A 26271-nucleotide genomic window follows, 5' to 3' on the forward strand; every position below is an offset into this window, starting at 1 on the left:
CAAAAGTCAGTTTTGTCCCGGAATCCGCAAAGTTACCTTTTTCTCTGATCTTTTCTGCTGTTTTGGATTCCATGGACAAATTGCTAAAACACTGTATTGCTCAAATTGCTCCCAAAACAGGCACCGTTGCGGAATCCGCAATAAAATGCGTGGAATCCGGAACAAACTTGTGGAATCCACGAAGAAATCTAGTATGTGTTTAATAAACTTAAGCTGTCTCGGAATCCGCAACTGTAAGTAGAATCTGCAAATTGTAAACGGAAACCGCAAAATGTAAGCGGATGTTGCAAAAAATAAGCGGAATTTGCATAAATTTGCGGAATCCATTTATATTTGCGGAAATCGCTTACATTTGCAGAAGCCGAAACAACCACCTATCTTTGCTGGTTTAGGAATTCGCAAAAAAAGCAATGTGCCGACAGAATTTACGTTACAGGTAATGTACGCGGAACCCACTGAAATTTCGTAAGTGGAATCCATTTACAATTTAGAGCACGTTTAAAACTTGTCTCTGGAGTCCACAAGCCAACAGACGCAAAACTGTGGGCCTTACCAGTGCACAGTTAGTCATTGTAAGGATAGCTAAATAATTGGAACCTTTGTTCAGAAGAACGGAAAAATACAGCAATGTATTCTAGCTTTTTTTTTGAAACTGAGGTAGTCAAAATTCGCCACCAAACCAAATCTACGCTAAGACTACTGAGAAAATAAACAGATTTCCGATACAAAAAATTCAATTAAGGGACAAATAAATTTCTTCACAAGATGAAACTGCACTTCTTCAACAAACAAAAAAGTTGCTTTTTTTCTCTGATCTTTTCTGCTGTTTTGGATTCCACGGACAAATTGCTAAAACACTGTATTGCTCAAAATTTCAAATTTGGTCCCAAAACAGGCACCGTTGCGGAATCCGCAATAAAATGCATGGAATCCGGAACAAACCTGTGGAATCCACGAAGAAATCAAGTAAGTGTTTAATAAACTTAAGCTGTCGCGGAATCCGCAACTGTAAGTAGAATCTGCAAACTGTAAGCGGAAACCGCAAAATGTAAGCGGATTTTGCAAAAAGTAAGCGGAATCCGCAAACTGTAAGCGGAATCTGCATAAATTTGCGGAATCCATTTACATTTGCGGAAATCGCTTACATTTGCAGAAGCCGAAACAACCACCTATCTTTGCTCGTTTAGGATTTTTGCAACAAAAGCAATGTGCCGACAGAATTTACGTTACAGGTAATGTACGCGGTACCCACTGAAATTTTGTAAGTGGAATTCATTTACAATTTAGAGCACGTTTAAAACTTGTCTCTGGAGTCCACAAGCCAACAGACGCAAAACTGTGGGCCTTACCAGTGCACAGTTAGTCATTGTAAGGATAGCTAAATAATTGGAACCTTTGTTCAGAAGAACGGAAAAATACAGCAATGTATTCTAGCTTTTTTTTTTGAAACTGAGGTAGTCAAAATTCGCCACCAAACCAAATCTACGCTAAGACTACTGAGAAAATAAACAGATTTCCGATACAAAAAATTCAATTAAGGGACAAATAAATTTCTTCACAAGATGAAACTGCACTTCTTCAACAAACAAAAAAGTTGCTTTTTTTCTCTGATCTTTTCTGCTGTTTTGGATTCCACGGACAAATTGCTAAAACACTGTATTGCTCAAAATTTCAAATTTGCTCCCAAAACAGGCACCGTTGCGGAATCCGCAATAAAATGCATGGAATCCGGAACAAACCTGTGGAATCCACGAAGAAATCAAGTAAGTGTTTAATAAACTTAAGCTGTCGCGGAATCCGCAACTGTAAGTAGAATCTGCAAACTGTAAGCGGAAACCGCAAAATGTAAGCGGATTTTGCAAAAAGTAAGCGGAATCCGCAAACTGTAAGCGGAATCTGCATAAATTTGCGGAATCCATTTACATTTGCGGAAATCGCTTACATTTGCAGAAGCCGAAACAACCACCTATCTTTGCTCGTTTAGGATTTTTGCAACAAAAGCAATGTGACGACAGAATTTACGTTACAGGTAATGTACGCGGTACCCACTGAAATTTTTTAAGTGGAATTCATTTACAATTTAGAACACGTCTAAAACTTGTCTCTGGAGTCCACAAACCAACAGACGCAAAACTGTGCGCCTATCCAACGCACAGTTAGTCATTGTAATGATAGCTAAATAATTGGATGCTTTAGTCAGAAGAACGGAAAAAAAAAACAGCAATGTATTCTAGAAGCTTTTTTTTGAAACTGAGGTAGTCAAAATTCGCCACCAAACCAAATCTACGCTAAGACTACTGAGAAATTAAACAGATTTCCGATACAAAAAAATTCAATTGAGGGACAAATAAATTTCTTCACAAGATGAAACTGCACTTCTTTAATAAACAAAAAACGCCGACTGGAGCTGTAAAGATTAATGCCTTTTAAAATTTTTTAAAAGGGTGAGATGGAGAACGTAGCATTCAAAGAGTCAAAGCCGTGGCCTCCAGAAGTAGTATGTCTGATGTCTTCTTAAGTAAGTTATCTTCCAGTTTTCAGGGTGTGTGGAATGAACAATTGGCAGTTTAAAGAATTCAATCCTCACGTACTCACGAGAAGAAACAGCGGAACCTTTGGAGAAAATGGTTGAGAGGGCCCTCGGAGCGTTACGATTCACAAACAACGCCACTCTCAAAATACTGTCATTAGAAGCTCACCACGTTCGGGCGGCTAATACAGTGTTAAGAAACCTAACCAAGAAGCCCTCATTAAGAAATCAGAATTGGTCAAACGTAATTAAATTTAAATCTACTTGCGAACGGGCGATAAAAACACTAAAAGGTATAGATTGCTCAAAAATAGTATAATCGCGGAAAGGAAACATACGCTAACGATGAGTAATGGGCATCTGCTTAGGAAATCTGGGGTTGCAGTCAAGAAATTGCCGGTGACATCCGCCAAGCAGTCGAGGAAAAAGATACGAAAACCACCGAACCCACAGGACTTGAGACAAAAATTGGCCCACAGAAATTGCATTTCTAGATTTTCATAGCTAAATTTTTGTGTCATTTAATCAGAAAAACGGGAAAAAACCAGCACAGTTTTCTCGAAGCTTTTTTTTTACAACTGAAAGTTCTTCAATATAATACCAAACTACGGGACTTCTTTGAGGTAGTCAAAATTCTTCGGTAAATCGAACCTAAGACTGCTGAGATATTGAACATATTTCAATGCAAAAAATTCAATTAACGAACAAATTAAATTTTTTACAGAATGAAGCTGCACTTCTTCAACAAACAAAAAAATTAGAAGACTGGAGCTGTAAAGTTTAATGCCATTTAAAATTATTAAAACAGGCTGAGAAGGAAAAAGTAGCATTCAAAGGGATCCAAAGCTGTGGCCTCCAGAAGTAGTCTGTCTGATGTCTTCTTAATTGCGTTATCTTCCAGTTTTCGGTTGGAAAATAGAAATTGGTTATATAACTTGCAATAAACTAAAAGCAAAATTGTTCAAGTTAAAAACAAAATCGAACCGTTCCTGGCATCAATACATGGCAAAAATCCGGAATTTTCTTCCGAATTGAAGTAAGGAGTAAAATTGGAGAGATATCAACACCAAATCATATGTTAGATTACTAAATTTAATGGTGCAACCGAAAGTTCAATCGTTTGTTCGACGAAACACCTTCGATAGCTCTCACGATTATTCGGTCCTATTTGACCTGCGTGTTACTGATTTGCTTACACTAAATATCCGAGACTCACTTTGGCAAGGAAAAGTTCCATAACATTCAGGAGGACCTGTCTGAGCGTATTTTCAGCACCGCTGGTTACTTGTTACCAAGAGAAGGGAAACATTTAGTGGAGATCGTGTGAACAGGCAAAAACCTCTGCATGAAAATTGGAAAAATTTCAATTAAAAATTGAATATAATTTTTTCTCTCAAGAGTACGGAAAACCCCATGAATTATCGGGTTTTAGAACATTCGTCGAAATTTCGAATGTCGCTGACGATTTTTCGAAGGCTGTTTTTGAATAAATGTTGCACTAAAAAATAAATTTCCCAGTTTATAATGAAGTTTATCACTAGTTAAAAACTTATTTTTGCCATGATACCATTGTTTGGCTTTAAAAAGCTTTCACTACGAGGCCATGCATTTTGTGAATTGTCAGCGGAATCCGCAACAAGCAAAAGTCAGTTTTGTCCCGGAATCCGCAAAGTTACCTTTTTCTCTGATCTTTTCTGCTGTTTTGGATTCCACGGACAAATTGCTAAAACACTGTATTGCTCAAATTGCTCCCAAAACAGGCACCGTTGCGGAATCCGCAATAAAATGCGTGGAATCCGGAACAAACTTGTGGAATCCACGAAGAAATCTAGTATGTGTTTAATAAACTTAAGCTGTCTCGGAATCCGCAACTGTAAGTAGAATCTGCAAATTGTAAACGGAAACCGCAAAATGTAAGCGGATGTTGCAAAAAGTAAGCGGAATTTGCATAAATTTGCGGAATCCATTTATATTTGCGGAAATCGCTTACATTTGCAGAAGCCGAAACAACCACCTATCTTTGCTCGTTTAGGAATTCGCAAAAAAAGCAATGTGCCGACAGAATTTACGTTACAGGTAATGTACGCGGAACCCACTGAATTTTCGTAAGTGGAATCCATTTACAATTTAGAGCACGTTTAAAACTTGTCTCTGGAGTCCACAAGCCAACAGACGCAAAACTGTGGGCCTTACCAGTGCACAGTTAGTCATTGTAAGGATAGCTAAATAATTGGAACCTTTGTTCAGAAGAACGGAAAAATACAGCAATGTATTCTAGCTTTTTTTTTGAAACTGAGGTAGTCAAAATTCGCCACCAAACCAAATCTACGCTAAGACTACTGAGAAAATAAACAGATTTCCGATCCAAAAAATTCAATTAAGGGACAAATAAATTTTTTCACAAGATGAAACTGCACTTCTTCAACAAACAAAAAAGTTGCTTTTTTTCTCTGATCTTTTCTGCTGTTTTGGATTCCACGGACAAATTGCTAAAACACTGTATTGCTCAAAATTTCAAATTTGCTCCCAAAACAGGCACCGTTGCGGAATCCGCAATAAAATGCATGGAATCCGGAACAAACCTGTGGAATCCACGAAGAAATCAAGTAAGTGTTTAATAACTGTAAGCGGAATCTGCATAAATTTGCGGAATCCATTTACATTTGCGGAAATCGCTTACATTTGCAGAAGCCGAAACAACCACCTATCTTTGCTCGTTTAGGATTTTTGCAACAAAAGCAATGTGCCGACAGAATTTACGTTACAGGTAATGTACGCGGTACCCACTGAAATTTTGTAAGTGGAATTCATTTACAATTTAGAACACGTCTAAAACTTGTCTCTGGAGTCCACAAACCAACAGACGCAAAACTGTGCGCCTATCCAACGCACAGTTAGTCATTGTAATGATAGCTAAATAATTGGAAGCTTTAGTCAGAAGAACGGAAAAAAAACAGCAATGTATTCTAGAAGCTTTTTTTTTGAAACTGAGGTAGTCAAAATTCGCCACCAAACCAAATCTACGCTAAGACTACTGAGAAATTAAACAGATTTCCGATACAAAAAAATTCAATTGAGGGACAAATAAATTTCTTCACAAGATGAAACTGCACTTCTTTAATAAACAAAAAAAGCCGACTGGAGCTGTAAAGATTAATGCCTTTTAAAATTTTTTAAAAGGGTGAGATGGAGAACGTAGCATTCAAAGAGTCAAAGCCGTGGCCTCCAGAAGTAGTCTGTCTGATGTCTTCTTAAGTAAGTTATCTTCCAGTTTTCGGTTGAAAAAAAATTGGTAATTTAACTTGCAACAAACTAAAAGCAAAATTGTTTAGGTTAGAAACAAAATTGAACCGTTACTGGCTTCAATACAAGGCAAAAATCCGGAGTATTCTTCCGACTTGAAGTAAGGAGTAAATATGGAGAGATTATCAACAACAAATCACATTTTAGAGTTCTGAATTTAATGGTGCAACCGAAAGTTTGATCGTTCGTTCGACGATACACCTTCGATGGGTCTCACGAACATTCGGTACTACTTGAGGTTCGTGTTACTGATTTGCTTACACTAAATATCCGAGACTCACTTTGGCAGCCTGAGCGTATTTTCAGCACTGCTGGAAACTTGTTACCAAGAGAAGGGAAACATTTAGTGGAGATCGCGTGAACAGGCAAATTTTTTTTCTCAAGAGTACGGAAAACCCCATGAATTATCGGGTTTTAGAACATTCGTCGAAAATTTGAATGTTGCTGACGAACATTCGAAGGCTGTTTTCGAATAAAAGTTGCACTAAAAATTAAATGGCCTAGTTTATCATCAAGTTTATCATCAATACGAATCTTACTTTTGCCATGATACCCTAGTTTGACTTTTAAAGGCTTTCATTAAGCACGGGTACTACGATATTCTCGATTTAAAATTCCCTGACATTTCTCGGTTTTCCCTGACATTAGCTGAAAAATTCCCTGATTTTTGCACAACGATGTGCCTCTAAATTCAAAAAACATTTCCACGGAAAAAAATCATTTTCTTTTCTTTGTCCAGTCTTTCTTTGTCCTGTTTCACTTTTTGGTCGATTATTTGGCGTTTTTTCTGCAATGCCAAAAAATGGCTCATGATCTTCCGCTTCAAAAAATGGCTCACGAACTGCTTCCTTCTGTGTATGATTCTTTTGGTCAGTTTTCAAGGCTTTTTCATAGAGTTGCCGACAACTTTTTATTGAATCCATCATACGTTTGTCCACCAAATCACGGGACAACCGCTTCTCTGAATGAAGGATCCAATCGTGTCAAGTTTTCTGGGCCATGATTTTGCGCTCCTCATGCCATTGAGACTGATGCTCTTATTTATCGAAAAACCTCCTTCGACGCGCCCATTACCATGGGACAAAATCAAGATTAGTTTTAGAGACTTATAAATGTCTGAGTCATTTTTGACATGTTGCCTAAAGAACCCATCAACTCTGTCTGATATCGAGAATTCTTTAGCAGCTTTCAAGAAATCTTCGTCAAGAAGCAAATTCTTGTATTCTTTCTTTGACTTATCAGCAACATCCGAAAAGATGTATCCGTCCTCAAAAAGCATCTGATACAGGCTTTCAGCTCTAGATACGGCAACTTTTGAATTCGTAGCCCTCAGGATTGGCGAAAAACAAGAGATGGCTCAAGTGTACTTGAAATTCAACTGAAATTTCTCGATCAGCTTCTCCGAAACCTGCAGAATAAAACTTTTCACGTCAGCATAAAACCCAAGCTTCTTTGGCTCATCCGCAGTTTTCAGCTTTTCAAGAGCGGCAATGGCAGCAGAACCAATGCACACGCTTGCATCAATCTTTAGAGTGGAATTAGAAGATGAATTCCTAAGGTCAACGTTGACCAACTTGCTGCCTGACATTATAGGCAGGCTGACGGCAGGCTGATGAGGAGTCTCAGTCGAAGGTTCGCCTTCCGGTACAGCCGGGGTGAATAATGGTCCCACTGTACGACGTAGCCTCAGTGCGTCTTGGTGTTTCTTGCCCTCTGCGTGACTTTTCAAAGAGCGTTTGCCCAGATTGCTCAACTGAAATGGTTTTCCGCGACAGATGCTACAATTTGCCGAGAACGGGTCATTTGGAATGCGCTTGACCCATTCTGCGAAATCTGGAAATTTGCTAGGATTTTCCCATTCGAGACAGTAATGCGTTTTCCTGCTTGACAATAATCTCAATCTCAAAAATAAGTCCCAACATGATTATAAGCTACTAAATGTCATTAGCAGGTCTTGACTCGAATTTCCTGACATTTCCCGGTTTTCCCTGACTCATGGGACTTCTGATTACTAGGCCAAACTGTGCATTTTGTAAAATTGTGAGCGGATTCGATTCCTTAGCAGTCAAAAATCAGATTTGTCTAGAAATCCGCAAAATTAAGAGTTTTCTTTGATCTTTGCTGTTTTGGATTCCACGGACAAATAGCTAAAACACTGTATTGCTCCAAATTGCTCCAAAAACAGGCAAGGTTGCGGAATCCGCAATAAAATGCGTGGAATCCGGAACAAACTTATGGAAACCATGAAGAAATCAAGTATGTGTTTAATAAACTTAAGCTGTCGCGGAATCCGCAACTGTAAGTAGAATCTGCAAATTGTAAGCGGAAACCGCAAAATGTAAGCGGCTTCCGCAAATTGTAGGCGGAATCCGCAATTTGTAAGCGGAATCCCATTAAATTTGCGAAATCCACCTACTTTTGCGGAAGCCGCTTACATTTGCACAATCCGGAACAACCATCTATATTTTCTCGTTGCGGAATCCGCAACAAAAACAATATGCCGACAAAATTTACGTTACAGATATATGTACGCGGAATCCACTGAAACTTTTTAATGGAATCCACTTTCACTTTGAAGCTTGTTTTAAGACTTGTCTCTGAAATCGAGGAACATACAGACACAACATTGTGCGCCTATCTAGTGCACAGTTTGGCATTGTAATGATAGCTAAATAATTGGATCATTTAGTCAGCAAAACGGAAAAAAGACAACAACGTAATCTCGAAGCTTTTTTTAAACTGAAAGGTCTTCAATTTGATACCACACTATGGGACTCAGAGGTAGTCAAAATTCATCGGCAAACCAAATCTAAGCTAAAACTACTGAGGCATTAAACAGATTTTCAATACAAATTTCATATAACGAACAATTTAATTTCTTCACAGGAGAAAGCTGCCCTTCTTCAACAAACAAAAAATTGGCGACCGGAGCAGTAAATTTCAGTGTCATTTACAATTTTTTGAAAAGGCGGAGAAGGAAAAAGTACCATTTGAAAGGATTCAAAGCCGTGGCCTCCAGAAATAGTCTAATGTCTTCTTAAGTGAGTTATCTGCCAGTTTTCGGTTGAAAAAATGAAATTCCTAATTTAAATTGCAATAAATTAAAAGCAAAACTGTTCAAGTAAGAAACAAAATTGAACCGTTTCTGGCATCAATGAATGGCAAAAATCTGGAATTTTCTTCCGAATTGAAACTAGTAGTAAGTTTGAAAAGATTTTTAGGACCAATTTATATGTTATAGAATTAAATTTAATGGTGCAACCAAATGTTCGATCGCTCGTTCAACGATACACCTTTAAAGGCTCTCGCGAATATTCGGTCCTATTTGACCTACGTTTTATTGATTTGCTTACACTAAATGTCCAAGACTCACTGTTTTGGCGAGGAAAAATTCCATAACATTCAAGAGGCCCATGTCTGAGCGTGTTTCTTTCAGCACTGCTGGAAACTTTGTTACCAAGGAAAGGGAAACTTTTACTGGAGATCGCGTGAACATTCAAAACCCTCTGCATGAAAATTTGAAAAACTTTAAATAAATTTTGCATTGATTTTTTTCTCAAGAGTACAGAAAAACCCCAATAATTATCGAGTTTTTGACCGTTCGAAGAAAGTTCGAATGTTGCTGACGAACATTCGAAGGCTATTTTTGAATAAATTTTGCACTAAAAAATAAATTGCCCAGTTTATCATTACTACAAATCTTAGTTTCGCCATGATACCCTAGTTTGGCTTTAAAAGGCTTTCAATGAACTAGTAATTCAGCTTTGAGTTCTGATATACATTCTAGCCATTAAAAAAAAGATATAGAAAAACCGAATTTTCTCAAATTTGAATGCTGAGGCTACTTTTTTCTTTAAAGGTTACATATTTACATATTCACGAACTGATTAAATTTTTAACAACATCATCCATGTAAGCAATTGCACAGCCAAGTTAAACTGTAAAAGTTTTAGCATGGATTAAGGAGAAATAAAAGTTTCCGGGCTTCGAATTTAAATTTCTGTAGAAAAAAACTAGCTGATAGATAACGTTTAGCTTTCAATTTTCTCGTATAATTTAAAGGTCGGTATCGTCAAATAAGAGAAAACTGAACAAAACAAGATGCTCCGCAACTTCAAAGAAGTGTTTATTGAAAATCACCAAGATTTTGTTTATTGTTTTTGTAGTTTCATTTTTCTACTTTTTGCTTTTACGGGTATATCACAAAACTTAGACGATAGTTATATTTAATTTATACATAAATTTGCTCAATAAACCCGGATGTTTCGAAACATCTGTTTTTTGGTCAAAAACCCGGATTTTTTTATATATGTGTACAAGATATCGCTGTTTAGAAGCGGTGAACCTTTGATCAGAGGCGTCACATTTGACGACCTATAATGTTTGCTTGAACTAAAAATTCACTTGGAAACTATTTTATTATAACACACGCTTTTGCTTGCGCTAATTGTTCTATACGTTGATTTAGCTGTTATTAACTAAATTCAGGCGCCTCTGATTTTAATGCTTTTTTCATGTTTCTTCAAGTCTTTGGACTGCAACTGTATGCTCTTGTATCGTTTTTATAAATAATTCTGGTTCAGGGCCAAAAGCTACTGACTTTTCTCTCAGTCATTATTGACTTTTTTGACAAATGGATGTTGAAATTTACAATTTTTCGATGTACAGTTCTAGTTCAATGAACACTTAGATCGCTAAATATTTACAGCTACTTGCATTTACTATTTACATGATTTGATATTTGCATTTGATATTTACATAATTTGATAAGTTACATTTGATAGACTAGTTTTGATTTGCTATTCTGATCATTATGAGCATATAGATTTTCCGATCCAGTCATCTGAAAGAGATCTTCGTTAAGTTTCTGAAATGAATCTTCAAATGAACGTGAACTGTATTGCATCGCACCTTGAGACAGTTCATTTAACTATCCCCTGCCAATAACATCACTAGCACGCTTGACATCTAGTAGAACAGTAAATTTGGATGTGTTGATTTCTATCTACTATTCGTTTACAGAAGATCGCTCGCTGCCTCTATCGCTATTGTGGGCGTATCTTCTCTAGCGTTTGAATTCCTCGATTCTCTCATCGCATTTTGATCTTCCACTTGCAAAACTGTCAACAGAGCCATTCGCCTACAGACTGCACTGTCTAAGAAAGCGATTATTGCACTGTCATTTAGCGCATACTGCACACTAAACACGTCAATCATGCAGTTGAAACTGCTCACTTGAGATCCGTCGTAGAAGTTCCATACGTTTATCCACCCATCTGTAGAGCCAGTGGCCAGAAGCGTCTCTGAGAAGTTTAACCCAATGGTGCATACTTTACCCTGATGCGCCTGAATTTTCATGAGCGGCACTGCTTCGGTTGCATTTTTGAAAGCAGCTGTTTCGTATTTCATCACAAGTCCGTCTTCGAACCCCAACAGTAAATTTATTTCGCCTTTCGACACATACTTGCATTTCAAATGATCCATCGCATCACACATTTTTCCTTCATTTAGAACTTTTCCGCTATCGATTGAGAACACTTCATACGCCACGCAAGACTCTTTCAGTAAATGTGAACACACCAAAATCTTGGCCATCACAAAACATGCATCAATTGTGCTGTTCAAGTATTTCGACTTGATCAAATTCTTGCCTGTTTTGTTTTCGTACACCTGAACAAATAAACTCGAATCCCAGTTATTCGATGCCAGAAGAACAATACTCTGGCCGTCGTGACTCGAAATGATTCGTTTGACATCCGCAAAGTCAACATTTGGAACTTCGTAGAGAGAAATTTTGTCAAGTTTGTCTGACGACAAAGCCCACAGAGTTACTTTTGCACTGTTCGAGATACTTTGCTGGAAGTAAGAGACAAAGAACTTTTTGTCTTTGGAAATGACCCCGAATTTGCATTGCAACCGCGTGTTATTGAACAATTTGCGAGTTAATACGTCCCAAATATACAACTTTTCATTGTATATTCCACAAATTTTAGGGTCAATATTAGGCTGAGTGGGTAAGGCAAACATAAATACAGGGGTAAGTGAGGCAGTTTTCTCCTCTATAGGGAAGGAACCCGAAGGTAAACCTGTAAAAATGTCCCACAGTTGGAAACCATGCTGTTTAGAAGCCGAGACCAGAGTCTCCTTCTGATTGACTAGCACAACACACCACTCTTCTATTTGGGATCTGACATAACTGAACGCAGTCTGGTCTTCTATCTCAGTTGTGACTATATTTAAAACATTGTTCACGTTTTTACCAATATTGAGTGTCAAGTTTTGTTCTAACAGCACTCGTTTTTCATCAACAGAGAGAGTCTGTGTCTCGGATGATCCTTTTTTAGACGTTTCCAAGCCTTTGAATAAACTAGATACATTCCACACACATACTTCGCCAGAAATACTCGCTGCAACAATGTGAGTGCTTTTTCCAATCATGCAGATGCTCGATATATTGACTTTGAGACCCCGCAGGGTTTTGATACAGAAACCGTTGTGACAATGCCAGACAGACACTGAGTTATCGAAGTTGTCTGCCACGACGCAATATTGTCCGTTGTCGCTCAAAGTTGCGTCGACTATGTTAGTATCCCGATTATTCGGGCACAATCTATTCACCCGTTCACCTTTCACGCAGTCAAAAACAATCACGCCTGGGTTAACGTCGCCACATACCACAAATTTATCATGCTTATTTGGTCTCATGACCGTCATCCATCTTGTACTGTCAAATAATTGCTGCGTGATGATTCTCGACTTTTTCAAGTCAATCAATGCAAGCGCGTTCATTCCAAGTCCAACGATTGCCATCGTTCCCGACTCCGTTGCGTGGAGGTGTATGATCGGTCCTTTCAGGCCCCGGATGAAGTTTTTCACATCTTTGTCAATCTTCATTTTCACTACACACTCATCATTATGGTCACCTCCTATTAGAATGCTCTTCTGCTGAGGAATATCTTCAACTGCCGTTATCGTTAAGATCGACTCTATTACTTTCGCGTTTTGCAATGTGTCGATTTTTAACATGTACACTTTAGAGTTCTCCCGTTGGTGCTGTCTTGGAACGCCAACAAATATATGCTTCGAATCTTTAGCCAGAGCTATGCATTTGTAATTGTTAAACATGGTTCTACACGCTATTTGGTTCAGAGACTTTGCGTCATAAACTATCAGCGAGCGACTTTCCTTCACTTTTCCTTGCTGATTGTTCGTATTCACCGGTTTCGCAACAGTTACAACTACAAGATACTTCTTATCCGCAGACAGAAGGAATCTGGAGGTTTCCACATTGATCGACCACAGTTTCTCCTGTGTGTCAACGTCAAACTCTTGAATTCCTTTCCCCGTTCTGCACATCAATGTTGAGCCACCGGTATGAGTCGTCTCCCAGAACGTTCCTTCGACTAGTGAGAAAGTATTTCGCAAGTAGCTCGCACACGGCACGTGGCATTGAAGTTTGGGGATCAGCCAAACTCCAGGCGTTGAGTTGATGTAGCTCCTCGCACCATCTAACAAGGGCTGAAAAGTTTCCGGAGCCACTTGCTCAAATGCCAGCATTTTTGAAATCATAATCAGAGGAACATCCCGCATTTTGGCCATACTTTTACTCCTCAAAAAGTAGAGGAAGTCTAAAACCACAGATGCAAATACGATTCCACTTGAGAGCGCTAACGAGTAATCTTGAAGGAGATCGCTAATTGAGAAATTCGCAATTTTGGAAATGATGAAGTCGTAATTGAACAGGCACTTAGATTTAGCCTCATCGTACTGTTTCGCAGAGAGAAGCAACATCGGTAGAATCGATAGCAACCTGACTGGCGAGTTTCCGCCGGATGCAAAATCGGAACAATACGCTACCAGCTCCTTCTGACTATTGGCAGGATACTCCAAGGTTGTAATCGGCTCTTGCGGTACTTCTTGAGACGTGAGATACTTTACTGCACTAGTGAACAATTCGTCTGCCTCCTTGTTACTTTTTGACTTGAACCGGTTCTCCAACTCGTCTCTCAGAGGGCCCACGGGTAGTCGGCAGGTAACAATTCCATATGTCGTCTCAATGCACAGAACCCTTCTGATCACGTAGAAAAATTGACTCACTATCGAATCGCGAACAGGCACTACCGAGCAGTGACTTTTAGGAGCTTTTTTGTACATCAGTTTTAACAGTTCCTGGTCATACGACAAGATTGTTCGCAATTCAATTTCAGAGATACCGAAGTCTTTGAACAAGAAAAGGTATTGAAGAACTTTTCTCGCGAGCAGAGTTGGCTTCATATTGAGCAAGTCATCTACGAAGTACTTAACTTCAATCTTGAACCGTTGCAGTAACTCTTCGAACTCTCGTGTATCATGCGCATGCGTCCATGATTTAGTTTGATGCACTACAAAATTCATTTGGTGCAAATCTTGATTCATGACCAATGCTTTAGACACTACTTCCATTTGAATTTCAGATAGAGTTCGGTTGTGATTTTCAGTCAGTTGGAAATGAATCGAGTCCCCTATGTCTTCAACTGAAGGACCAGTAAAACTGAACACATTATTGTTATCAGAGGCTCCGTATTTACTAATCAACAGTTTGCTCAAATCTCCCACTGCACAAGTAACTATAAAATTGACATGGGCGGGTAACTTATGTGGTAACCAATGTAAGGCATTCGCGTTTTTCTCACTGCTTAGATGGTTGAGGCCATCTATAATTATCAACAATGGATGGTCTACGTCAATTGGCAACGTTTTGAAACATTTCTCAAGCAGATACAAAGACTTAGTTAACGTTTCACAAGAGTCTATTTCTTGCTGCAACTCAGCATCCAGCTTATTATAGCCTAGGCAAATCTCTTTCAGGATTCCCAGCATCAAAGATGGCGCATTTACACTTTTTGAAGTGGCTTGAGCTAGCCTGAGGGACATCACCATTCCAGCGGCCAGGTAATCTCTGGCTTCTGAGGCCAATGCCGCTGCGAACGTTGACAACCCAGTCCTGGGCTTTCCTGCTATAATGTAGATATTCTTCGGATCTGGGATTTCGAGGAATGTGATTATTTTCCGAAATAGTGTCGCAGCTGAACAGTGATAATCTGTGAGTCGTTTAGCGTAGTAAAGATGTGTTAATTTTTCCTCTTCCAGTTCTGGGCACTGGAGTTTCGGAGCTGCTTCAAGTTTCTCGTCAATGACACGTTTAATGTTATCAATGAACTTCCCATTTAGGTCCTGCAAGTAGTAAGCCTGTTCTTGGATGAATTCAGGGTCCACTCCGACTCTCGAATTCCATTTGACGTTGAACTTGGTCACATTTTTTGACGGGAAGTTCCGCTCGATTACGTCATATATCAATGTGTCCAGTAAATCTCTGCGCCGCTTGTCGATCGAGCCATCAGGTGCAATGTCGAAATATGTCTCGAGAACTTCCATGTTTTCTAAACATTAACAGCGCCTATATTACTCAATTCCATATGATGAAACCTACCATTGGGACCACCAAGCCATTGGGGGGATGTTAACTTGGTTCAAAGTTAGGAAGTTAGGAATTGAACTTGGTCTAACTGGGGGTGGGGGTGGGGAGGGGAGGGGCTGTTTATTTCCATTCAGCTGCTCCAGCCATTTAGTTAAATCAGCAGTAAATGATTTAACTTTTAATCTTTTCGTTCAAGGGACTGCATTGGTTAAGCAGGGGAGTTACTAACGAGAATTGTTCTCCATGAATCGTCTGACGAAGAAGAGTGATTCGTTGGGCAGTTTCTTCCTACGAGGCAAGGCTGTTCTAACTTCACGCTCGTACACTAAGATACAATATGATATGATATAACTAGAAGCAGGGGCTCTTAGGAGTCCCATCAGTTATAAAAATCAAAACATACCCAATTGAAGATTGGAAAAAAGTACTGAACGCATATAAACATAAAAGAAAACACTGACTTTGTTAACAAAAACCTCGACCTTAACTCTTTTACTTTATATATCACACGAAAAAATTCGATAATTTCTTTTTGTTTCCGATCAGGATTTGAACCTGGTCATCCGGCCTGTGGGACCAAAATATATACGCTCGGCTATGGTATGAGTTAAAATACAACTTTAAATTTGTTCAAAAATTAATCCGCTTTCCTTTTAATTCCCCACTTTTGTCGGGAAAAAGTTGGGGTTTTCTCCCAGGGAAGTGAATGGAAATTGAATCGGAAACAATGGAAACCCGAGGAAAAAATAACGGTACGTTTGCGAAATCGGCTTTGTACACTCGAAAACGTAACGTTAAACGCTCGCTATGGGCTAGCGCGCGCTCGTATGGAGGACTGGCGCAAAAAGCGCCGACCGCTTTTTGCCACTCAGGGTTCTTGGCTTAACTTTCGAATTTCAAAGAAAACAATAGATGCCCATTAAGCTCGTTAAATCTTTAGACCAATTTATGATTGGTGCTTTTTTGATAACATGAACCCAACTAGAGAAAGTAGATGAATAGGTAAAGTTTTTATTCCGCTGGAAATCTTAAAATTAAATTCTTCCACTGTCAAAACTAGAAATCGTTCATGTTTTTGCGCCATGTAGATATTCTTCGGATCTGGGATTTCGAGGAATGTGATTATTTTCCGAAATAGTGTCGCAGCTGAACAGTGATAATCTGTGAGTCGTTTAGCGTAGTAAAGATGTGTTAATTTTTCCTCTTCCAGTTCTGGGCACTGGAGTTTCGGAGCTGCTTCAAGTTTCTCGTCAATGACACGTTTAATGTTATCAATGAACTTCCCATTTAGGTCCTGCAAGTAGTAAGCCTGTTCTTGGATGAATTCAGGGTCCACTCCGACTCTCGAATTCCATTTGACGTTGAACTTGGTCACATTTTTTGACGGGAAGTTCCGCTCGATTACGTCATATATCAATGTGTCCAGTAAATCTCTGCGCCGCTTGTCGATCGAGCCATCAGGTGCAATGTCGAAATATGTCTCGAGAACTTCCATGTTTTCTAAACATTAACAGCGCCTATATTACTCAATTCCATATGATGAAACCTACCATTGGGACCACCAAGCCATTGGGGGGATGTTAACTTGGTTCAAAGTTAGGAAGTTAGGAATTGAACTTGGTCTAACTGGGGGTGGGGGTGGGGAGGGGAGGGGCTGTTTATTTCCATTCAGCTGCTCCAGCCATTTAGTTAAATCAGCAGTAAATGATTTAACTTTTAATCTTTTCGTTCAAGGGACTGCATTGGTTAAGCAGGGGAGTTACTAACGAGAATTGTTCTCCATGAATCGTCTGACGAAGAAGAGTGATTCGTTGGGCAGTTTCTTCCTACGAGGCAAGGCTGTTCTAACTTCACGCTCGTACACTAAGATACAATATGATATGATATAACTAGAAGCAGGGGCTCTTAGGAGTCCCATCAGTTATAAAAATCAAAACATACCCAATTGAAGATTGGAAAAAAGTACTGAACGCATATAAACATAAAAGAAAACACTGACTTTGTTAACAAAAACCTCGACCTTAACTCTTTTACTTTATATATCACACGAAAAAATTCGATAATTTCTTTTTGTTTCCGATCAGGATTTGAACCTGGTCATCCGGCCTGTGGGACCAAAATATATACGCTCGGCTATGGTATGAGTTAAAATACAACTTTAAATTTGTTCAAAAATTAATCCGCTTTCCTTTTAATTCCCCACTTTTGTCGGGAAAAAGTTGGGGTTTTCTCCCAGGGAAGTGAATGGAAATTGAATCGGAAACAATGGAAACCCGAGGAAAAAATAACGGTACGTTTGCGAAATCGGCTTTGTACACTCGAAAACGTAACGTTAAACGCTCGCTATGGGCTAGCGCGCGCTCGTATGGAGGACTGGCGCAAAAAGCGCCGACCGCTTTTTGCCACTCAGGGTTCTTGGCTTAACTTTCGAATTTCAAAGAAAACAATAGATGCCCATTAAGCTCGTTAAATCTTTAGACCAATTTATGATTGGTGCTTTTTTGATAACATGAACCCAACTAGAGAAAGTAGATGAATAGGTAAAGTTTTTATTCCGCTGGAAATCTTAAAATTAAATTCTTCCACTGTCAAAACTAGAAATCGTTCATGTTTTTGCGCCATTTCCACGTTCGTATTTGGAGAGGGCTATTTACGTCACTTTCAGCAAAAAGTGCATATATACCTACGTGCATTCGTAAATGCATCAGTATGTATGAATGCACATCTGTAGTTATTAGAGACTTTTAAGACTTTTTCCTGAAAAAAAAAAATCAGCAAGACCTATATAAGAGTCTTCACTACGTTCATTACTCTTAAACACATCCAGCAGACAGCTAACTTAGAAAAAACAAGATAGAAAACGCTGCGCCAAATTCAGACGAAAGATAGGAAGCCGATATGAAAAAGACGAATTGTTGAATGAACATTAACCAACCTCTTCTAGTTTAGGGTAAGTCAGACGAAAATAGATATCCTAAAATAGTACCAAGAGTAAAACCTTAGGTGGTCACGGACTCGAATACCTGAGGGAGGTGGGACGCCCATACCCCCGCCCCAACTAAATCCGCTACTGGACATAACTAAGCCTGAGTTAATATTTTATTCTACTCCTCTGAAAATTGAATGAGATAAATTCACAATTCATCAATGAAATTTTAAAAAAAGAAGGCCAAATTTTCGTTATCGAGAGAATAACTGATGCCCAGTTAGAAAATGAATTTGAAAAGCTTTCTCGATAGTCAACGCGCCGAAAAGAGAAAAACATTTTTTTTTGTAAATACGACTTAAAAATTCAAAAAACAACAGAAAAGCCGACTAGGAAAATTTTCATATTATCTAGAACTTCATTCCGTCTTAATTATACCGGAACGAATTTGGGAAGAAATAGAAGCAAAGCGAAATTACAACTAACCCGACATGAAATATTTCATTTTTTGCTCAGTTGTGAACGCTTTCTCAGCATAAGCCTTCTCCGCTGCTAACTGAAACGCAGTAGTGAGAGTTTTGTGCACCAATTTCTGCAGATCAAACTTGTTCATCTTCATGCTTTGTTCTTGCGGCAAAGAATCCTTGAAAACGGTAAACACATTTTCGTCTTCAAATACATACGTAACTGGATCCGAATTGTAGTCCAGTTCATAGACCAGGAACACCAACTGCTTGTCTTCGTAGCTTTCCATGAACCGAAGCAAAACTTCCAGATCATTCTTCAGAATGATTCTCGGCAACGGCGTATATCCGTACTTCTCTCCAACTAGGAAAATTGACGATACTGCAAAGGAATTATCTATGCAGTGCTTCAACTCTGAAACTCTAACATTGATCAGCTCTGGATCAAACATGTAGGAATTATCGATGTAGGAATCTGAGAGATCAACAACTTGGAGATCTAATCCTTTTGATTTACAGTAAGCTTGCACTTCTGGAATTGAGCCGTACAAAATCGTTTCCTTTTCGTATTTCATATCATCGCCCGTAGAACATAGATACACACGCATTGTTTTGGATGGCTTTGCAGGCAAGCTCTGGTACATTGTTTTGCTGTGAAGCTGACTTCTAGAAGGCGCGAAACAGCGAACATCTCCTTCTGGTAGCTGTTTAATGAGGAACTCCTGAATGTCCATAGGCAAAGCTTTCTGGGATATTTCTGACTGGTTTGCGTTCTTAATCCCAGACACTTCGGTTTCCTCTTGAAGAGCTTTCGCCTTCTCTTCTGCATTTTCAGATCCTTCCGGCACTGCACTAACATTGGTTTCCGATGAAACATTTTGTGCTTCGTTTTCGTTATCTGTACCCGTTTTTTCGTGTTCACCCTCGCTTGTTTCTGGATCTACAATTCCAACATCGGCTTTGGTGAACTTGGTCGTTGTGATACGCTGCTTGGGCTGTTTCGGTTTAAACATCTTTAACTTGCCATCATCTAGTACTCCTGAGTCACACAGTTCTCTGTAAGTATGTTCGATGCTCAAGTTGATATCTCCCAACAGATCGTCTACTGTGGGCACATCATTGCCGCCTAGCTCTCCCAAGGATCTACTGGATCCCAGATTGAAGCTTTCTTCCATACTCCGACCCGTTTCTAACTGCTTTATTTCCAACAATGGCGACAGGCGAGACCGATCAGAGAACAACTTGACTCTAGCGGTGTTAATTGCACTGTCAGATTGATGATCTACAGGTTTTGGTTCACTTGAATCAGGTCCAGTTTTCACTATCTCTGGTTTAGTTAAAACTCTCGCCATTGGCAACTGATTTTCATCATTAATTTGCACCGAACTTCTCGGTGAAACACTCAACAAGTTACTGTTCGGGTTGAAATTAAAATGATTTGACGACCTTTGCGATTTACGACTACTCTTAGGCGTTTGTTGATCAACAATTGGTGCAAGTTCTGACTCGGTCTGTATCCGCGGCGATGGAACTGGAGCCCCCCTCGCACTTCCCACTTGTGATTCAAAACTGTTGTTAAGGCGATCTTCCATCTCAGGCATTTCACGAGGGGTCGGCAAGTGGTCATCAACATTGAACTCGCCGGGAGGCTGAACTTCGAAAGTTATTGCTGGTCTGGCCGGTTTAGCTTTTATGGCCAGTATCGGGTTCTTTTTCTTCCTCTTACGGTCTCCAAACAGTTCCTGGAAGGTCTTTCCTGAGATCTGTGCATCTGCCAGAGCTGAAACAACGGAGGCTTTTTGGAACCTACAATAATCTTGTACGGTGATTAAAAAGCAGATATGATGATAGAAAACACTGTCATTGAAAAGCAACAAAGCGTAAAACTGATTAACACGATAGAAACAATTTCGAATCAGAATAGATTTGGTTAGTAATCTTGTAAAACACGCTTCAAAATACCTGTTGAAACTCGGGCCGCATGTGCTGTCAAAAAATACCAATTAACAATTCAACGATAACTAAGATTTTGAAAAATCATTCAGATTTCGACTCCTGTTACCTTTCTCGGAAGCTGAGTAAAGTTTAGTAGGCATTGGTACGATGCAGGCAGAGCTATTCTTGTACTCCGGCTCGGGCAGGGCATACTTCTTGGAACCAGTCTCCCAGTAGACGCCAGAAGGAGGGGGTTTATTCAAAGCTACTCGTAGAGATACGTTCTCATCTCCAGGCAGTTCCTAATCAAACTTATATTTCATGTTCTGATGTACAACTCGTGATTCACGTTAATTAAACTGAATATCGTCGAAATAGAAAAAAAAGAGGCGAAGCGGAGCTTTACACCTCTGCATATCCAATCAGAACAATCGGGTATAAAGGCCCTATCCGCTATAGTATAAGTTCAAAATTTACAAAAAAAAACGAAAAACAAAATTTCAAACACATGAACGCAAAAATTACAAAAAAAACGGCCACAAAAAAGAATTTGCAGATAATCTGAAAAACCTCTGAAAGCCTATTACATCAAGAATTATCAGTTATGAAGTTTATAAGCAACGGTAAAAGAGCTACAAGACAGCACAAAAAATAACATAAAAAGAACCTCGTGCAGAACTTGCCGCCACACTGAATCTCGTTCAGAACTTGCCGCCACATTCCTCTGTAGACAAAAAATCGAGTCCAATTTGCAAAAAAAATCTGGAAATTAATCATTTTTTTTGAAAAACTAAAACAATACGTTAAGCCATCAACTTGAATCGATTTTAAAAAAATTGCTTAAACTTAAAACACACCTAACTAATTAAAAACTAAAATAAGTTTCACGCACTTTTATAACAAAAAATTTAGAAACCATGCATGCGAAACTGAAAAAAAAACTGAAAATTGTAAGAGAAAATTTTGTCGCCAATACAAACCAGAAAACCATGAACTATAATTACCCTCATAAAAATGAAAAAAAGTATCAAAAAATCTGCCAACAATTACAGAATTAATTACCGGCAAGTAAGCCGAAAAAAATTGGGTTTGAATTAATAAAGCGTCAAACAAATCAACTTACTAAAAATCTCTTTCCTCTGTAAAAATATTATCACTATACTTTTTGAAGCCAGCTTTTGAGTTACAGCTGTTAGACGTGCATCTTGAGTAGACTTAAGTTCAGTCATCCTGTGAACAAAGTTGATTACGGGGAAAAAAGTCTAGTACCCGCTTGTAATACCTTGCTTATCGCAAATTAAAGATGTTGCAACAAAATAGGCCGACACATTTAAAAAAAACAGATACTGATCAAATTCGAACCGAGGACCTTGCCGTCCCAAGTATATTTCTTACTTCCAGCCTTAGTGTTTAGGTTGGTGTCTAAGATAAAAAAAATTTTACACAGAGGCGAAGTTTCACTTCGCATACACAAGCAAAAACATGACCGATAATGCTACTGGGAAAAACTGAATGAACAAAAGCAGTACCAGTCAATTTGAAAAAAAATTTATCAACTAACATGCCTCAATTTATAGAACAGTCCATGGAGCAGTAATAACACGAAAAAATTAAATGTAAAAATAAAATGAAAATGTGAAAATCATCCCCACACACACCATATTAAGTAGAAAGTGATAAATTTCGCTCCTAGTAACAAATCAATTATGGCAAATAAGCTTCCTTCAATCAATTTAGAACAATTTCTATGACGGATTAAATCTCCGCTTGCGCGTTAATAGCGCGAAATATATCGCGCGTTAATTGTCCCGAATTGACAATTTTCAAACCCACATAACTTTACGAAAAATGATCACAGGTAAAATATCTTTCTAAATTCAAGCTCAGGGCAACAATACTTTTTGAGTGATGAAAAATTCCGTCAATAATGGCTAGTTAAAAAGTCGTATTTGTCTGAAGAAAAAAACACCCGAGCACAAATATTCCCTTACTTTGGTTACGAAAGTCCGAACAATAATAGTCTGTGTTAAAATCCTTAGCAATGGCTGTACTTAATAGCTGGTTTTCGATCAAAATTAACACTTTCAAATTGAACACATTTTATCGCAACAATATTTGCGTCGCATCAATATTTGCGACTTAGGTTGGAAAATAAAAGATATTTCATACTATAACACAAGCATTGTTCGTGTAAAAATGATTCTGATAAGCAAGTTAGTAACCAAAAAAAAATTACATTCCGATTTGATCACGCTTGCTAATCGCAATAATCCATTTACATTTCACAAATTAACAATTTAAGTTCTCTTTCTGCAAGAAACTTTATTCTATCTATATCAGTTGATGCTAATAAGTAAATTGCAGGCAGAGCTAAGTCGCCAATCTTCTACTCCAATTTTACCACGTTTAACTTACATCTTCTTCGGTAGTTTCCTGTAAATTGCGGAAGATGATAACCATAGTAACTTAACCATAGTAGGCAATTACCATTTGAAGCCTAGGTCAATTCGAACTAAATTGATTGCCAACAAAAACTTCGATTAAAAATTGGAATTAGACTAGAAACAAATTAAAAATCCCGATGATATTTCGGGCCTTGAGTTTTGAAAATGAAACGGAACTTTTAAGCCACCTAACCTGTCGTTTCATCGGTCCCTCCATGTCAATCATATCCCTAAGAGATGCCCATCCGTAATACAGGGACTTCTTTCCCAGACGGGAATCATACTTGGGAAATCTATTCCCCGGCTCAGCATACCCGCCCACATTGGCACAGGGAGCTGAGGCTAAGTTATCCCGAGGCTCGCCCAAGTAGTTCTGACTGCGTCTCGATCTAGCAGGGATTGAGTCTGGATCAAAGCTGACATTTGATGGTTTTTGAGAGGGTCTAGACTCAGTTTCCTACAAACAATGGTTTGAACTTTCTTTAATTAAACCCTGACATCGATGTGCAAGTAACAATTCCATCGGTAAAATCCCATGTGATGTGAAAGTAGATTATTATTTTTAATGAAGTCTGGTTAATTTCATTCTCAAGGGGCTCTTCTCGTCTTCGTGCGACTTAATATTCCATTAATGGAACTCTTGTAAAGCTATTATACTATTGCTATATTCGCAGAAGGTTAATTACTGCTTTCCAGTTATTGCGTAGAAGTGGATACTCGATATAAATGTTGACTAACTTCTAACATTATTCTTTCAGTGGCTCTCTACATCGGTCAATCGAATACATATGGTATCGTGAACAAAGAAATGAATACCTTGTGGTATGTCTGGTAGACTCGCTTGTTTTCTTCCCAGAAGCGCTCTGAAAATTAACACATTTCAAATCTGCCACAAGCAAGCAGAGGCAATCGCCCAACTGATGACTAAAATGAGTCAAAAATCATTTTATCAGCTCCTCTATCGTAGTGATGTTCAAATGGATAACTTTTTTCTCCCAAAATGAGCATAACCGCCAAAACTTGCATTATTTGGACCCTTAACTTTAAAATTGCGCTCATTTTACCTCCTTAAGGTCTCACTCGTCTTAACAGACTTAATCTCGTTGAGAAGACTACGAGAATTCAATTTTGATAAGATGATAATTTAATGATGTCGATAATGATTCGTTAATGCTACTTGTGAGCTGGCTTACTATTCAGATGCCGTTTATGTTCTGCATTTAATATACAAGATAGTTAATCGTTAAAAATACAACTTGAAGGTGGGACTTTCTTATTTATACGGCCAATCTATTTAACTTTTTTCGGCCAATCATACGTTTAAGCAAAGATAATTACACTTATAGCGAGTTGAGAACCATTGACATTTACAGATCAAATACAATGATCAATTTTTGAAGGGCGTTCAAATTTTGAAAGACTACAATCACGATACTAGAAAATATTTCAAAGAACGAGGTTCCAAGACAAAAAAGAGGTTCCAAGACTAAGGGGAGAATGAACCCATAAACCTTACCCTAAAATCGTACATCGAAAACCTGCAACATTACATGAATACATCAAAAAGGTTTTCAACTTGGGTGGAAAATGTTTAACTCATGCGCAACGTCCGCGCTGACAACTAAGCTGACAAATAAAAGCAGACAACCGATAGTCCGATCGATTGTTTGTTCTGATGGGTACTGATTATCATGTCAAAGGCCAAAAGGATGATACCTCCAGGCTCAAATTGATTATGATAAGCGAGCAAATTATTTGGTAATTCTGTTTGACAAGTTGTTCACGTAAAAATAAGTCTATGTTCCGATTTAATTCTTTATTCCACTTGATTAATCTAGTAATTAAAATCTAATTTCGAAACTATAAGTGGTTCAAATTTTTTGCGCCATTTCCGCTTTCGTCATTGGAGAGCGCGATTTGCCTTCCTTTTAGCAAACGAATTTGAAATAATCTTAAGAGAAATCAGGAGACAAGTCGAACCACAAAATATCAAATTTGGCGTGAACTTATCTCGAAAAAAATTAACACCCTCTTTATCAGTGTTTTCACAACGTTCAATGACACTTGAAAAAAAAACTTGATACTATGGGAGTTAAATCCTTACTTCGGGGGCTATACCACTTGTCTTGACCACTCGGTCATGATGCCTTGCCTGCTACATATTTCACGCAAACTTGAATGCGCTTTGATACTGATGACGCTGGACAAAATGCTGCCAAATAAACGTATAGATGAAAGACTTAGTTTAAAAAAAGCGGACTAGCGGTACAGCAGTACGCTCCAAACTCGCTTCTATACTAAATATTCACTTTGCAAAAAAGAATGTGAACATGCGCTACTTACACAGCAAATGATTTCTTTAGAACGAGTTCATATTGACACCGTATTTTTATGCTGAATAACTCACCAAATTCATCGAGACCAAAACTGGTTGACGACGGCGGCTAAACACATCAAGACATAGAGAAAACGTGAAACTGGATATACTCAATTTTCCAATAAGACTTTAAAAGATTATAGCTTACTGGAGGTTTCCATTCTTTATTGTAGTGCTTGCGAATGATATTTGCTGTTTTAGCATCAACTGAAAGTGGGTTGTTTTTCATCGCTCATACTCACTGAAACTGCCAGTAAAATTTAACATGATCATTCTATTCTATTTGAGACATGAGCTCTGAGCTAATTGCACAACAGAGAAACATCGCCATTCCTTTGCTTTTTTTTTACTTCATTTAACTCAATTACGCCTATAATAACTGTACAGGTTCACAGCAATTTATTTGTCACAGTCAAATTACAAAAACAACCTCAGTCATATCACGCATCGTGGCATTTAATACATCAGTGTTACAACCAACCACGTACTGCGGCAAAACCAAAAACCTTGGTTTCGATTTTTTAAACGGAAAAACACCACATATAAACTTCGTATGGTATCAATTTTTATTAATGCCTTAGCTTTTTTCCATTAAAGCCTCAACCTCCACCCTATTAACAAGAAAATTAAAGCAACACACATTTATGTTTACCGAGGCGAAGCAGAGCTTTAAATTACTTGCGATAAAAAATATTTGACAGTTTATAGCGTAAAAAAAACACTTGAAAATATACGAGCTATTACGTTTTTCAAAAAAAAAATTCAAGTACTTCAAGAATGGGCACAATCGAGCCAAACTAAAACCAAGCGAATGAAGTAATTTAAAAAAATTGTT

The 26271-nt window shown here is 38.4% G+C and overlaps 4 protein-coding genes across 4 annotated transcripts in view; 1 reads left to right on the forward strand and 3 right to left on the reverse strand.

Annotated features, from left to right (window-relative positions):
• The window catches only part of LOC134840652 (pre-mRNA-splicing factor ISY1 homolog), a 360405-nt gene that overhangs the window by 201900 nt on the left and 132234 nt on the right, over nt 1-26271 (forward strand). The gene's annotated exons all lie outside the window — the stretch shown is intronic.
• LOC134840649 (very-long-chain (3R)-3-hydroxyacyl-CoA dehydratase 3-like) overlaps nt 1-26271 on the reverse strand; it is a 237496-nt gene that overhangs the window by 73461 nt on the left and 137764 nt on the right. The gene's annotated exons all lie outside the window — the stretch shown is intronic.
• On the reverse strand, nt 10479-16344 carry LOC134840654 (uncharacterized). The gene is made up of 2 exons (XM_063856621.1): nt 15520-16344; nt 10479-15252 (listed from the first exon to the last, which is right to left on the reverse strand). The coding sequence occupies exons 1-2, from the start codon at nt 15668-15670 to the stop codon at nt 10850-10852; spliced, it is 4554 nt and encodes a 1517-aa protein (XP_063712691.1). The 5' UTR covers nt 15671-16344; the 3' UTR covers nt 10479-10849.
• On the reverse strand, nt 16237-25685 carry LOC134839810 (uncharacterized). Its single transcript, XM_063855433.1, has 10 exons — nt 25585-25685; nt 25467-25503; nt 24253-24273; nt 23876-23922; nt 23253-23516; nt 23031-23048; nt 20743-20917; nt 18703-20460; nt 17058-17153; nt 16237-16790 (listed from the first exon to the last, which is right to left on the reverse strand). Exons 1-10 carry the CDS (start codon nt 25663-25665, stop codon nt 16237-16239), a joined length of 3051 nt encoding a protein of 1016 aa, XP_063711503.1. The 5' UTR covers nt 25666-25685.

The sequence above is a fragment of the Symsagittifera roscoffensis genome, chromosome 2 (genome assembly GCF_963678635.1).
Source record: "Symsagittifera roscoffensis chromosome 2, txSymRosc1.1, whole genome shotgun sequence".
NCBI classification, from domain to species: domain Eukaryota; kingdom Metazoa; phylum Xenacoelomorpha; order Acoela; family Convolutidae; genus Symsagittifera; species Symsagittifera roscoffensis.

Coding starts and splice junctions, on each gene's coding strand:
- LOC134840654 (XM_063856621.1), bottom strand. CDS start 15,670: ATGGGACTCCTAAGAGCCCCTGCTTCTAGTTATATCATATCATATTGT. Junction 15,253..15,519: donor ATTCATGGAGAACAATTCTC/GTTAGTAACTCC, acceptor GTTAATGTTTAG/AAAACATGGAAGTTCTCGAG.
- LOC134839810 (XM_063855433.1), bottom strand. CDS start 25,665: ATGAAAAACAACCCACTTTCAGTTGATGCTAAAACAGCAAATATCATT. Junction 23,923..24,252: donor ACATAAACGGCATCTGAATA/GTAAGCCAGCTC, acceptor GTTAATTTTCAG/AGCGCTTCTGGGAAGAAAAC. Junction 20,461..20,742: donor TTACTCAGCTTCCGAGAAAG/GTAACAGGAGTC, acceptor CCGTTGTTTCAG/CTCTGGCAGATGCACAGATC.